Source organism: Chaetura pelagica, unplaced genomic scaffold (genome assembly GCF_000747805.2).
Source record: "Chaetura pelagica isolate M959 unplaced genomic scaffold, ChaPel_1.0 scaffold106, whole genome shotgun sequence".
Lineage (NCBI taxonomy): Eukaryota > Metazoa > Chordata > Aves > Apodiformes > Apodidae > Chaetura > Chaetura pelagica.
In genome coordinates this window covers 4,229,130-4,244,747 of record NW_009954222.1, presented here as the reverse complement: position 1 = coordinate 4,244,747, position 15,618 = coordinate 4,229,130, and the positions used below count along the sequence as shown (strand labels likewise).

Below are 15,618 nucleotides of genomic sequence, written 5' to 3'. Positions count from 1 at the left end.
CGGAGGGGGCGGAGGGGAGGGCGGCCGGGGCCGCTCTCGCCGCCTGGGGGTTTAGCGGGAGGCGGCCCGGCGGAGCAGCCCCGCACAGGGCCCGGCGGAGCCGCTCCCGGGGGCTCCAGGCGAAGCTTTGGGCGCCAGCGGGAGCCCCTCCGCCCGCCCGCGGGCTGGCTGGGAGCTGCGGCCCCGTGCTGCTGGTGCCGGGGGGCCGTGCCCGCTGTCCCGGGAAGCTGTGAGGGACCCGGTGCGGGGGCTGCTCCGCAGGGCTGTCCCTCAGGGCTGTCAGGCTGTCGTTGCACAGACTTGGGGCTCTGGGGCCTGGTGGAGTCGCTTCTGTGAGACTTTACTTGATCAGGTTACGTTAATGCCATTCAAGACAAACTCCCTTAAATAAATCCTTGCTTTTAAATCCTTGCTTTTTTTTTTTTTTTTCAATCATGCGTGACGACCCAGGGGTTCTTCAGAGGGAGATTAGATTTACTGCTGTGACATTTCAAGGATCTGCTTCTGATTACTACAGCTTGTGTTTTTTTTCAGATGTTGGTGGTGCAGCAGATAAGATTAGTTTAATACCACAAGACTTCTTTGCAGAATTGGTAAGTTGGACAGTAACTGGGATGTGGAAGGACATCTGACTCTCTTTGATTCTAGGAGATCTTTTTGTTCAAGCTTTTCTGTTTTTTCTCAGTTGCAAAGGGGATCTTAGTTATGTGGTGTCTGAGATTTACATGACTCATAAAATGGACCAGTCCCCCTAAAAGCAGTGGGGATTGCTTTAAGTGTATGTTTTTCTCATATAATAATGTTAAAATGTATTTTTTTTAATTTTATTTAAATGAGATACTGAGCCAGCTTGTTTACTGTTGTGTACACTTGACTGTTCAAAGAGTATGAAAATGGTGTGTTTAGTAGGAGTATCTAGTGAGGTAGTAGTTAAAATACTTGGCTGAGTTTATTTGCTTTTCTTGGATTTGATGTAATTTAAACAACTTTATTCTTCACTCTGCCTTTAAAGCATCCTCCTGTTACCTATTTTTGCATTAACCTGTTTTCTTCTTTGTTTTGTGATCTCCAAATATTCAAACGAGCTTTGTCTTGTATAATTAAAATATGCAGTAAGAATGTTTTCAAACTTAATTTCTTTTCAGTGTGAACAAATAATTCAACATCTGAACCATAAGATCCCAGGCGTAAATGCAGCTGAACTGTGTCAGGTAAGTTTGTATACTAATACTTATAAGCAAATGTATTAGCTGTATCTGTTTTAAAGGATAGATTCCCCAAGTAAAATTTTTTTGGGGTGTGTGAATGTATAAAAATAGGGTTTTACTAATGCATAATTTATTAGTCATATTTGTAATTATTCTTTGAAAATTCTCTTTCCAGAGAATTCAAACATCTGGGATTGACATTAATGTTGGTGACCTAGCAAAAATAGCTAACATCATTTCCTTTCTATTTAGGTAAGCACAAAATAATTTACTTTGCCTCATGTCTTTTTTTTTTTTTTCCCCCCCTTTGCCCCAACTTAATAGCCCAATTAGAAAGTGACATCAAATGTTGGTACAAAATGAACTGATTCAGGAAAAGGGCAAAAGTTTGAAAATCCCAGTGCACAAAAAAGAAATTCTGGGCTTAGTCTTATGTTTTTAGAAGTCATGTAATTGCTCCATTTATTGTTTTGATTTTTGTAATTAAAAAAATAAAGAGAGGAAATATTTCTAAGATCCTGTCTGCAAGCTTTAGAACTACTGGCATAATAAAAGAGGAAGTTAAGTTCAATTCTAAAGCTAAGTCTTCTAGACCTTTGCTTGGAAGAAGTGTGTTCTAAAAACTTCTTGTTTGTTAAGAGATCAGAAACCTGCAGTTGTGTCTGTTTGAAATCTGCAGTGATAAAAGTAGAGTCTTTAGGTTGTGTTTTCAGTTGTTTTGCTGTCATGTTTTATGTGTTCAGAAAGAAAAAAAATTCAAGGTCTTTTTCTATTAATACTTTATATCTAAACATTTTCTGTAAAATTAATGACTGAAGAAAACATACCAGTAAAAAATTATCATACTATGTTTTCTTCTATAAAGTATAAGGCCTTAAGTTATGTTAGACCATGCTACTTGAAGAACCAACTCTTTTTCCCCTTTATTGATATCTCTTTGAGATGAGTGGATCTGCATGAACAAACCTAGGGTGTCAATTTTTTTTTTGTTAACTGTTTCTGTAGAGGAAATCAAGTGGCAATTTTGTCCTACATTTGCTGCCTTTTCAGTTGAGGGTTTATTGCATAAATTTATTCCTGTTAGTATCAATTATAGCATTACCTAGAAGTCCTTACTTGCCTTTTGATTATACTTAAATTGCCTCTCTTAAATGTTTAATTAAAATGCTTTCTAGAGGAATAATGTTGTTTATCTGCTCTATACACATCTTTCACTGAATTATGCATTTTTTAAAGTTGCAACAGCACTTGAAGACTGTGATTATTTTTGTTTTAATCTTGTGTGTTGTGCAAGCCCAACAGAGCTTGATCTCTGCCTGTTAAGACACATTAAAAGTTGGGTTTGCATCCACATGCGAAAGATGAGTAAAATATTCAGGGGAAAAAAAATAATATCACAGGCTGTCTAATTGTTGTAAAGGATATGGATACATAAAGCAGTAATAAAAAATTGCCTATTTTGGAGTGGCAAGAAATGTTGTTCATTTTGTGAAGAATGAAACTGATGTGGTGGTTTTTGGATATATCTATAGCACAGCAGCCAGAAACAATCTCTCTACAGAAGAACTGATGATCACCTTGGGCAATGCAGTCAGCACACTGCCAAAACATGTGCTTCAAGTGATTCGCCATGTCTGGAATGAGCAGGGCAAATCCATTAGCGTGTCAGAAGATGCAAGAAATGTGGCTACAGCAGGGCAGGTAACTAAATACCAAGGTGCAGTTGAGCTAGGTGCTCAGAAAGCACAGTTCAGAAACCTCAGTGCTTCATTGTCTATGTTGTGTTGTCAAGCATGTGGTTGGTATCTGGACTGACAAAGTCCTATATACGTCTGTTGTCCAATGTCTATCCAAGTAAGTAAACACATACAGTCAAGTTTGTCTAACTACTGAACAGTTTTTTCATATTACTGGTTGTATGATCAAGTCACATTTCATAGTCTTTTAAAAACTAGTGCTTCATAGTACTAGTGGGGAAGGGGAGTAGCAGTCAGTGTGGCAGGCAATTGTATTAGCTATTTATGTAAATCTGTTTTAAGTGTAATTTGAATTGTAGATGACTCCAGCACTTGATCATTTTAGTCTGTCTCACTTAGGTTTAAACTTCTTTTCAAGATACTTTCAATTTCCAGCATTCCATTTTTCCCCTTTTTGGAAAAAAAAAAAAAAAAAGTGGATTTGCATTTTAAGATCTCTTTTTTCTAACAACAGTTTAAAAGGGTAAGGACTTAGGGAAAAAAAAATTATCTGAGGGTTGATGGGAAGCTTCTAAAGACTCTATTTACTTCTTTATTCAAATTCTTCATAAAAAGTCTTTTGAGCTTTCATAAAAGACTAAAACTTATAATTTACCTGTCTGAAGCTTATTTATGATGAACTTTGATTTATCTAAAATACTGTTATGCAATGCCTTTTTTTTTTTTTCCATTATTGCTGTTGCAAAACTTTGGGGCACTGTGAGGTTCTTCTCATGTTTCCACTTGCTTTAGAAACTTCTGAAAAAAAACGTGACGAAGGAAGGAATGATAGACAAGCCAGGTGAACTCTGTGGCTCAAGCTCCTTGTACTAGAACTTTAATAGTAGTTTGTAGTCTTGTCAAGTCTGTGCTTGACTATTGACTGTACTTGAAAACAGATTAAGTGAAGTAACTTGTTAAATTGCTTATTTTTTTCACTTTTAAAAAGGTAGATGATTTTGTATTCACAATAGTATCTGTAGGTGCATATTTGTTTCCCATTTAGGTATGAGCTCTAGATGTCCTGTTACTGTCTGTAAAACATCCACACAACAGAATAGCCATGGTACATCTTTCTCTAACAGTTTCCAATGTTTTTCTTTGCAGTTTGTAGATATGAAGTGGAAACTGGGAGTTGCAATGAGCTCGGACACCTGCAGGTCTTTGAAGTATCCTTATGTTACAGTGACACTACAAGTGGCAGACCCTTCAGGGCAAATAACGGACAAAACTTTTGAGATGACTGTGCCACAGTTCAAGGTCTGTAATCTCTGTTACTTGATCCAGTCTCTTAAAAGCAACAGTGACACTGTTGTGAAGGAGTCACTATCCCTTGGTGCATACATTTGTGTTGCTTATTTACTAATACTGTCATTCAAAGATGAAGCATTAAATAAATACTTAAACTGATATGATTACTTATTTCATAGCATTTAGTTCTACATCACTTATCACAAAATGTTAATTTAGCAGGAGTAGATCTGTTCTCTTACAAGCAAGCTAACAACTGAAGACTTTAGCATCTTCATTGACAACTGTCACTCTGCCTTACTAACAATGGAGGGAATATTCTAAGTTTAAGGAACTGTTCCCCAGCCTCAAAATGTAAAACTTGGGTTCAGCCTAACAGTTGTTAACAATTAGGAATGGAGGTCAGTCTGCTTTATCGCTACTGGCTCTTAATTGCTATGCCTTTTTCTGTGAACTTGCATCAGATGCTTTAATTTTGTATAACTAACTTCTGTCGTCATTCCTGTTTAAAGGGCAAATGCATCACTTAACATACTGCACAAGGTTACAAATGAATCAATCCTTGGAGTTGGGCTGGTAGGAGTTTGAGAAGGATATTGTGAATCCTTTAGGTGTTGTGAAATGTTGTATTCTGGTTGAAACCTATTTAGTCTTAAATTTGCTGTTTAACTACTATAAGAAATGGATGCTATACTTGAGATGCCTGGGTTATTTTAGTGGGTGTCACGATCTGCGACCTATTTTATCTCCTTTTTGGAGTGTATTTAGCTTGTCAGGATCTGTCGAGAGGTCCGCACATGGCGCTTGTCTCTCACAGAGGAGCAGGGAGCTTCAGCACTGACTTTTTTGGGTGAGATACTTGCTCAGTACTCACTAGTGCTTCCAATAACAGCAGCCAATCCCCAATTAGAATTTACAAATACACGGTTTATTGTGGGGAAAAATAGAACAATTTGGGGCAGGAGGTTCAAAAAGGGTAATTAAAGCACATACGAGCTGTGAAATATCTTTTAAGCACCAAATAACAACTTTTTAATCTTAATACTTATATATGGGTACACCTTATTTACACACCTTATTTAATTATTTATGAGGGAAGGAGGAGGAGGATATGCTCGATGCTGGTCCCTTATAGGGTTGCGGTTTGTGTGCAGGTAAGACAGGATTATGCCTTCCCCTGCAACCTGGTTTTAGGACCATGGGTGGCAGGAATTAGTCTCACCACACGTGCTCAGCAGCAGGCAGGTTCCTGAGGTGGGTAGCTGCAGGCAATGCAGGCAGGCTGGCAGGAAAAGCTGCGGCGTGACTACCTGGGTCGAGCCGGGTCTAGCTGGAGCGAACTGGGACTAGGCGAGAGCCGGGACCAGGCGAGCCGGGACTCGGGCTGGCAGGCACTCCAAGGCGCAGGTCACCCCCCCAAAGCAAGTGGCAGAAGCGGCAGAGGCTTCGGTGTCCGTGCGAATGCGCACGCCGACAAGCAAGCGGCAAAAGCGCGCTGAAAAACAAACAGCAACTGCTTAAGTGTCTCCGGGAAAACCGCGCCAAAAAACAGCGCGAGCGCCGTCTCTTTATAGGTTTCCTTTGTTCCTGATTGGCTGATTTCGTATTTCTAGGCTTCTCAGCCAATCAGACGGGACCTTGTCCTGCCCTTGCGGCTGTTTTTCCTGCCACAGCTCCTCTCCCGCAGCAGCTGCCCCCTCAGGGCATCCGAGTTGTTTTCTGGCAGAGAAGGCAGCAAGGAGAGGGTTCAGTGCCACGTGGAGCAGCCATCTTTAAGCCACTTATGACTGCTGACCTAAAGGGGATTTTATGTTCATGTGAGGAAATACCTGGTCCTTCACAGTGGGGAATAAGACATTCATGTGAGAAGGTTTTAAGTTTTTTTGGTTTTTGTTTTGTTTTGTTTTTTGTTGCGGTGAGAGCTGCACTATTTTTTGTTTTATGGCATCTTCTCCTATTAATAGGCAAACCTATGTAAATAAGGCATTACCTGTGTAGATTTCATAGTAAATGTGTCCAAATGCCAACCAGCCCACTAAATGAAAAGCAGAAACTTTCAGTTCAAGCTTCAAATAGTAACTAGAGGAAGAGGGAATGTGAGAAAGGTGGATTGTGATTTTTCTGACATGCTAGTTTGAAATACAGTTTGAGCTTTTCTTCAAGCAGCTGAAAGTGGTCTTAACTCTTGCTTTTTAGGACTTCTTCAGACAGTTCAAGGAAATGGCAGCTGTTCTTGAAACAGTTTGAAGACAACTCTTATTTATACTTAAATTTTGGACAGACTTTGATCAAGTAAACTTTCTGTTCTGCACAGGGAGTAAAGTGCCATTCTTCAGCAAGGTATGTATCCTTGTCTTCTCAACAGGTATTTGTCAGCATCATCCTTGCACTGCTGTGAACATTACTTCACTTTTGAATACTTGAAGCAAACTCTGCAGTGTTTGTGAAAATGCATTCAGCTTTGTTCATCCTGGTAGAAAAAAGATCAGGATGTATCCAGAGAAGCATCATTGTAGATTTTCTAATATCCAAGAGTAAGAAACTACACATTGAACTCGAGTGCGGAAAGAGACCTGAAAATGTTGACTGGGAAGATGCTGAGAGAAGTGTAAATCCCAAGTTAACACTTTTTGTCTGTAAAATCGAGATGCGCTTGGATTCAACAATAATATTAAGGAGCATGTGAATTTACATGTAACAATCATACAGTTATTCTTGAAGAATAGCAGTGTCAAGTAGTTAGTTCCACGTATTTTCAGACATAGGTTTCAGTCATCTTTTTAATACCTGGATAATGTTCTTGTCCTAACAGCTTGTTTATATATTTGTTTATTTGGTTTATTTCCCACTACTTGGGCTTACAAAAGCTGAATTAATGCATTAAGCTTTTCTGGAGACCCAAAATTAATTGTCTGACTTGAAGCTCAGAGGCTAATTTTAAATAAAGGTAGAAAGATGAATTTTAATTTGAAAGCATTTTAATATATTTTTGCCTTTGCATTTAATCCAGCCTTAATCTGTGGCACCCTGCTTGATGTTTTGATTAACAGTCTGCCTTCTAATTAAATTAGAATATTGATGTAGTTGCCTCATTCCAAGCTCTGAGCTAGAATAGTCACGAGGAAACTTGAAAATTCAGTCTGGTGTGTTAGCCAAGCACATCAGAGAAAGGGCCATGCTAAAAGTCAGCAAGATTTCTTTGTTGTAATGTGTGGCATGTGTCCACTGAACTGTGTTGCAAGTGCTCACTCTCAGACAGTGTCCTAACCAGCAAAATTTTTACTTCAGTTTTGAAGAATGGGGCCATTTCCAAAGGGAGAGTGATGATCCCAGTGTGCTTGCATGCTCTTTTTTTATTTGTTCTTAAGTTTTCCATAAGCAAAAGATGAACTGCAAATACAGTGGTATAAAACCTAATGCTGTTGCACTTTGAGATGTGCTACTGGTGTAGTAGAGCAAGGAAGTATAGAGACCATTCATATTGATAAACAGGCTGAAATTTATACTGAAACTCCAGAATGGTAGAGGCAAAGAACCAGTTTCGCTGGGATCGATCCTCAAGTGATTTCAGGTTCCCTTAAGCGAAAACATTCACTTTTCTAGCCAGCTTACAATTTTCACTGACTTTTTTAGAGGCTGGCTGAAGGCCATTGATACAGGTTATGCCTGCCTCTTTTGTGTCATGAAAATAAATTGCAGCACATCATGTGTGGTCTGCATGCTGCAATCCTTTCAGTAAAGAGCTGCACCCACACTATTTGGGCATCATGTGTGGTGCATTAAAACAGTACTTGGAGTTGCTTAGAAGTCCAAATAAGTGATGATGTTGTCTTCAGCAAAAGGTAGTGAAGGTTTGGGGCTATGGCCATTGAGTTGGATAGTATTTCCTTTGTGCTGCTGAAGTTCAAGGTGTTTGCTTTGTGGCTGGGGAGAGCAGGTTGTTCTTTTCTGGCACTCTCAATAGAATGTCACAAAATGGTCTCGGGAACAGACTTCCCAGTTGCCTTTTTCCTTATCTATCTTCAAAGGCTTGGAGCTGAACATAGTGCAAAAAATTCTGTGTGTGGAAAAGTTGTATAAGCAGCTGGGGTTTTTCCCTTTTTTTTTTTTTGGTTTTTTTTTGTTTTGTTTTGTTTTGATCTGCAGAAGTTGGAGTGAAAGGCTCTTATGGATGTAAAACATTGTCATGCTTGGGCCTAGTGAATTAATTGGCTTACATGAATGCAATAGTTTCAGAAAAAGAGTGTTTTGTGGTCTGTTTTGTTTTTTTCCAGTAAAGCTGGAGCCTTACAAATACTTTTTTTCTAATGCACATGAATTCTTCATATAGCTGGAAATATTTGTGCCTTCATTGGAACTGGATAGAAAAGAAGTTTTAATTATGTCTTAACTTCTAGAAACAAGAATTTAGTAAATGGTGGAAGGTAAAGAGAAAACTTTCAGTTAGCATTTTTGCTTTGTCCATCACCAAGAAAAAAGTTGGCAGCCTTTGTAAAGTCTAATGTAGATTCTGTCGAGTCAAATATTCTAGAAATATTAATGAATATTTTTTAAATGTCCCTGAACTCCAGCATGTTGTAACTCGTGTTGTCACTCTGGCTGGAAGATGCCTGGACCTGTGTGCTATACCACTTTACTGTCTGAGAATTTTCAAAGGCATTTATGGACATCTAGAAGATGTGATTAAAAGTTGGCTATGTACTCAAATGTCTGAGATTTGTTCTGATTGGTATCAGTAGAAATTCCTGTACTGAGTAACGGAAGAATGAAGTACTTTATTAAAAAAAACAAACAAACTAAAACCCTAACAGTTTGCAGGGCAGCAAAATTAACATGTTGAAACAAGCTGTTGAATTGTTTGTCTAGATGTGCAGAAACCAGATTTTCCATCCTTGTGTGTTCCTAATTCTACTTTTTGATTGATTTGAAATTGTATAACATGAATATTTTCCTAAGTCCACAAATAGTCATTAAACACATAGGTATCAAAGATAAAGATGGTCTGTATTTTGTTTCAAGCCTACTGCATGCATGTCTGTCTCATAAACACTATAATGGGTAAAGTTCAGGACTAGGCTATGACTAAAGTTCTTCCTTTATTAAATTAGGATGAAGTTCAGACATAGGCAGTTGTTCTCTGTAATGGGGAACCAAGGAGCAGAGGGATAACTGCAGGCTACAAGGAATATTAGTATCAATTACTTACAACTAGACAAAATGTTGTATTGAACCAGGAAAAGACAGAACACAGGAGATTAATGAAATTTTGCAGGAAATTAAATTTAAGTGGTTTTCTTTCCTTAACTGTATTTAGGAGACAAGTAAACAATTACACTTTTCAACATTTGCCTGGAGCAGGGCAAGAGGAAGGAAAGGGGGGGGGGAAAGGGTCTTACACAGCAAGCAAACCCAAGCGAGGGAATAATGAAGGAATCTCCTGCCATGTCCATCTTCATCACATGATATTTTTTTTATTAGCTTCGAGCACACCAGCCCACTTGCAGAAACATATTTTGCAAAAAAATTGACAAGGGCCTAGAGAGAGAGAGTGCACAAGTAGCTATAGTCATGTCTGTGAGGTAGTGTTTTATATATTTAACTTCTGCACACTTGGGCCTAGTCATGGCCAATGTAAAAGCATGTTTCTGTTCCTGCTCCCACAAAATTGTACTGCCTTTCTTTAACCATATTTTAAAGGTCTGTAACCTTGTTGATCACTATAAGGCCATTGCCCTTTATTTTTTACCTTTCTATTTTCAAGCTTTTCCTTTACACCCTTCTTGAACACCTAAAGGTACATTAGTTTGGACCAGTTAAAAATAAAGGTATAGAGATGATAAACTGGGAGAGAGGAAGAATGGTGGTGTTTTTGCTTGCCTTGTTCCCTATCATGTCTTAATGTTTTATTACCCTCTTAACTGTGTGTATAATGAGGGAAATTTCCACTCCTTTGTAGAGGCATGCAGGGTTCCTCTGTCAATACACAAGTGCCAGAGTCATTTCATCTTCTGGCAGCAAAATGTGCTCCATCTCTGCAGAAGCTTTGAAACTGGGGGAGGGACTTAAAATTCAGTAGCCTCTGTCCTATCCAGTACCCTGTGGTTGATCATGGTAGTGCCCATTTCCCAGACAGATTTTCAGTAAAATGTTACATGTCTGTTGGTTGGGCTGCTGGCTTACAGGGCAGTCACTTGGTTAGGAAGTTACATCTGTGCAGGTCAGTACATGATATAACCAGTGCCTCAACCTGGGTTGAGCATGCATGGTATGTTGCTACACTCATCTCTTCTTGAGGCAGTCACCTCATAAACAACTGGATTTGCTTGTCTTGCTGCACTTTTGGCCAAATGTTCCCTTTACTTTTGTTTCTCCTATACAGCACTATCCATAGATCCTCATCCATACTCTGGGTGCTTGAGTGCATGCATATCAGAGGGATGTTACTCAGCACTCCTCATCCCCCAGTCCTGGATGCTTTTAAAGACTTCCTGACTCTTGTTTCTGAGGCTTTTCTGAGGGAAGGTGAAGAAATGACCTGCTGTTTGAACTGAGTTACTGGGATATGTCTATTAATTATCTATAACTTTGTGTCATGGAGAAAGTAAGGCAGTTGAGATTGCTGATCTTTTCTGTGAAGGCTAATTTTAGTGTTTCTGGGTTTCCTTTTCCCTGCACTGCATTTTCCTTCTGTGAATAATTACGGTCTAACTACTCTTAACTTGAGAACTGTTTCTGTCAATATGTGTAGGTGCCATAGTTACCAGCTCAGAATGGTTTGGGTTGGAAGGGACCTTAAGGATTGTTTAGTTCCAACCCCCCTGTATGGGCAGGGTGACCTTCCAGTAGACCAGATTGCTCAAAGCCCCATCCAACCTGGCCTTGAAAGCTTCCAGGGAGGGGGCATCCACAGCTTCCCTGGATGACCTGTTCCAATGTCTCACCACCCTCACAGTGAAAAATTGCTTCCTTATGTGTAACCCAAATCTACTCTTTTCTAGTTTAAAGCTATTACCTTTTATTCTGTCACTCCAAGCCCTTGTGAAAAGTCCCTCCCCAGCTTTCCTGCAGGCCCCCTTCAGGTACTGGTAGGTCACTATAAGGTCTCCCTGGAGCCCTCTCTTCTCCAGGCTGAATAACTGCAATTCAGCCTGTCTTCATAGCAGAGGTGCTCCAGCCTTCTGATCATCTTCATGGCCTTCCTTGACTTGCTGCAACAGCTCTTTGTCCTTCCTTTGTTGAGGGCTCCAGAACTGGAGACAGTACTCCATATGGGGTCTTACAGGAAGAGAGGGGGGAGAATCCCCTCCCTTGACCTGCTGGCCATGCTACTTTTGATTCAGTCCAGGACATGGCTGGCTTTCTGGGTTGCAGGTGCACATTGCTGGCTCATGTTGACCTTCTCACTAACCAACACTCCCAAGTTTTTCTCCTCAGGCCTGTTCTCAGTCCATTCTCCCCCCAACCTGTATTTGTGCTTGGCATCATACTGACCCAGGTGCAGGTCTTTGTACTTGTGCTTGTTGAACTTCATGCAGTTTGCATAAGCCCACCTCTCAAGCCTGTCAGTGTCCCTCTGGATGGAATCTCTTCCCTCCAGCGGGTCAACTGCAGCATGTGCAGATTGGTGTCATCAATAAACTTGCCAAGGGTGCACTCAATGCCACTGTCTGTGTCACTGACAAAGATATTAAACAGCACTGGTCCTGATATCAACCCTTTAGGATCTCCACTCATCACTGGTCTCCATTTGGACATCAAGCTGTTGACCACAATTCTTTGCATGCAACCATCCAGCCAATTCCTTATGCACCACATGATCCATCTATTGAATCCATACATTTCCAATTAAGGTACTAGGATGTTGTGCAGGGAAGTGTTAAAACACTTTGCACAAGTCCAGGTAGGTGATGTTAGTTGCTTTTCCCTTGTTCACCAGTGCTGTGACCCCACTATAAAGGCCAGCAAATTTGTCAGGCTCGATTTGCCCTTGGTGAAGCCATATTGGTTGCCACCAACCACGTCCACATTCTCCATGTACCTTAGAGCCGTCAGGAGGATCTGCTCCATGATCTTGCTGGGTACAGAGAGACTGACTTCCCTCTACTTACCCAGGTCTTCCTGTTTTCCCTTTTTGAAAATAGGGGTTATGTTTCAAATACTCTGTTAGTGTTTACAATAAAGATATAGTTATAAATTGGAAATATGTCAATTTTGTACTTAATGTGCTGAGTTTTGGAACAGTAAGCTTTAATATGTATATTGAAAAAGAAGGGAAATTTTACTCTTACACTAAGTTTATGTGCCATATAGTGTCTTAAAAGAAATTTGCCACAGCTTTGGTCACCAGGTGGCACTGCTTCATATCATCTTGATATACTAATCCTTTTGAGAGCCCTTCTGACCGTGGCATGAGGACTTCTAGTTTTCTCCCTGTGTAGTTTATATCTGGAACTGTACCCATCATGTCAGTGTAGCTTCCATCCTACTTCTTACACTGTAGGTAAATACTCCAACTTCTGTGTTAATAATTAAAAAGATAACAATATAAAGATTTCCAGTGACATAAACAGCATGCAGCATTTTAATAACAGAATATATAGCACACTTGGTATTTTTGACATAGCTTAAAATGGTATTTTAATTATACTAACATTTCTGCTTATCACTTGCTCTTTATATAGTATCACACTACATTTCTATTTTTTCACAGTTTTTACATCTATCAAATAGATTTTTCTGGATCCATATCCTGCTCATAGAATAAGTGTTTGCATTTCTTGATCCAAGGTTTTCATACAGTTTAACTGCTCTAAAATCCTTTTTCTATATTTTTTTATGCAGCTTAGGTTTCTGTGTCCTTATCCCACACTTAGGAATACACTTACCTACCACTGAAAGTGGCCCTGTTGCTTAATTCCTCTGTGAATTCCGTCTGAATCTGAAAAAAAATGTTCCAATGTTTTTGGTGCTACTGAAGTTGCAAAGAATTTTTCTGTTCCCCATTAAGGGGTCCAGAATATAATCGCTGTTGTGTCTTAGGCAGGTTACAGGTGGTTGTTTTTTTTAATGAAAAAAAATAAATAATTTGAGAGCTTGGCCAAAATAAAGCAAGACAAGCTTCCTTCCCAATGATTCTTCTGAACTGGCAAGTGCTGGATGCTGTAACTATGAAGCTTGAGAGGGTTGTGAAAGTTTACATTGGAGAGATGGGCAAAGAGGAACCTAATGAGGTTCAACAAGGACAAGTGCAGTTTCCTGCACCTGGGAAGGAATAACACCATGCACCCGTACAGGTTAGGAGCTGACCTGCTAGAAAGCAGCTCTGTGGAGAAGGACCTTGGGATCCTGCTGGACAAGTTATCCATGGGACAGCAATGTGCTCTTGTGCCCCAGAAGGCAAAGGGAGTCCTGGGGTGCATTAAGAAGAGTGTCCAGCAGGTTGAGGGAGGTTCTCCTCCCCCTCTGCTCTGCCCTAGTGAGAGCCTGCTTGGAGTATTGTGTCCAGTCCTGGGCTCCCCATTTCAAGAGGGACAGGGATTTACTTAAGAGAGTCCAACAGAGGGCTACACGGTTGATTAAGGGACTGGAACATCTGTCTTACAAGGAGAGGCTGAGAGACCTGGGGCTGTTTAGTCTAGAGAAGACTGAAAGGAGATCTTATTAATGTATATAAATATCTGAAGGGTGGGTGTCAAAAAGGAGTGGCCATTCTCTTTTCAGTCATGCCCTGTGGTAGGATGAGGAACAATGGATGCAAGCTAGAGCACAGGAAGTTCCACCTCAACATGAGGAGGAACTTCTTTACTGTGGGGGTTACAGAGCACTGGAACAGGCTTCCCAGAGAGGTTGTGGAGTCAAGGATGGGAAGAAAGAGGATTAAAGGGTTCCCATCTATTTTATTTATTTTTTTTTTTATTTTTTTTTGGCAGCTACATGGGAACCATTCTTGGGATTGGGACTAAAAGTGCCCTGTTTTTCATGGTAAATTGTACCTTCTCTGACTAGACGTACAGTACTGCACTGTGAAGTTGCAAAAAACATTTTTAGTAGTGTTACACTGTTGCAGTCTTCATGGTATTTGCTTTTTCCTCTTGAAAAGATGTATTTTGTGACCTTTGAAGTACTCGTCTTCCAAAGCATCTCTATTCCATATTATTTCTGCACTCTACTACCGATCCACTGACCTTTCTAGCCTATGGTTCATCCTTTAAAATATTACATTTGGGGAATAATATAAATATGTTCCTTTTAGCTTTGGCAATGTAAGGAATCCTGTCTTAGTTTCCCTTTCTGAAGGGTTGGAGGGGACCAGGATCCCTTCCAAATCACAAACTGAGGAAGAAGTACTTGGCTCTGTCAGGGAGAGAAGTAGACTCCAGCAGCTGTGGTACTCTCTTCTTCCTCCTTCTTTTCCTTTTGTAGTACTGCAGTGCTCAGGGAATAGTAGGGAAGTAAATGTCTCATTTATATAAAAGCAGAAACAACTGGGAATGTGGAAGTTTTTTTGCAAATGTTGCTTGATCTCCTGCAATAATTTGCTTTGCAACTGGACTGAACTGCTGACAGCCACCAAACTCTGTATTGTTGAAACAACAGGGATTTTGAATAAATTATATCATACCCTTTTTTTCAGGGTGCAGCCTTTAATTTTTTTTTTAAATGGCAAATGTTCTCACCTGGAAAGATGCTATGATCACATGTAAGCACACAGGACTCAAGATTTAAATAGTTTGTGGGTTTTTTTTTTTAAAAAGCATTGTTGTTCTAAACTGGATTCAAAGTCTGCTGTGCCAGAAAGTTTCATGGGATGACTGTTAGATGCAAAAAATGACAAAAATAAGAATCTGTTCCAAAATCAAAAGCTTTTTTGAGGAGAAATATAATTCAATGCATTGTCTCTCTTAATCTGTTCTACCTAAAATTGATTAATTATACACACTGAACACAGACATAAAAATGTGGTGGGTCACGTTAAGTTCTATAGATGTTTACTGAAATGCCCAGCTAGGGATTATTCTCTTACAATCTCTGCTCATTCCAATTCCCCTAAACCTGTTTTGGAGTGTTTTTTCTTGGCAGAACAAATAATAATCTGTCATTACGATCAAAAAATATTAGTGCCATTTGAGAAGGAAAAAGCTACAATGCTAAACCACCCAACCCCCTATCAGATTAATTTTTTATAATTTTTATTGTGTAAAAAATGCATTGAGTGTCTCCTGCTCTTGACATGTCTCTACAAGACTGATAATGTCTTACTCAAACCTTAGGCATTACACTTTTAACTATAGTAATCTCTATACATGCTGCAAATTAGACATTTTTCATTATTTCTAGTGATGTTTTTACACACTTAGGAGGCACCAGAGTTTCTCTAGCAGCTGAAGTTTAAAGCCTTGGTAAGATGCCCAGTTTACTAAACT

At 39.7% G+C, this 15,618-nt stretch overlaps 1 protein-coding gene across 1 annotated transcript; it reads left to right on the top strand.

The window, feature by feature from the left end:
* The first annotated feature begins 434 nt into the window (after positions 1-434).
* Positions 435-6,442, top strand: COMMD6 (COMM domain containing 6). The gene is made up of 6 exons (XM_010003514.1): positions 435-593; positions 1,146-1,211; positions 1,384-1,460; positions 2,741-2,909; positions 4,052-4,204; positions 6,392-6,442. The coding sequence occupies exons 1-6, from the start codon at positions 435-437 to the stop codon at positions 6,440-6,442; spliced, it is 675 nt and encodes a 224-aa protein (XP_010001816.1).
* Positions 6,443-15,618: the final 9,176 nt, after the last annotated feature.

Coding starts and splice junctions, on each gene's coding strand:
- COMMD6 (XM_010003514.1), top strand. CDS start 435: ATGCGTGACGACCCAGGGGTTCTTCAGAGGGAGATTAGATTTACTGCT. Junction 1,461..2,740: donor ATCATTTCCTTTCTATTTAG/GTAAGCACAAAA, acceptor ATATATCTATAG/CACAGCAGCCAGAAACAATC. Junction 2,910..4,051: donor ATGTGGCTACAGCAGGGCAG/GTAACTAAATAC, acceptor TTTTCTTTGCAG/TTTGTAGATATGAAGTGGAA.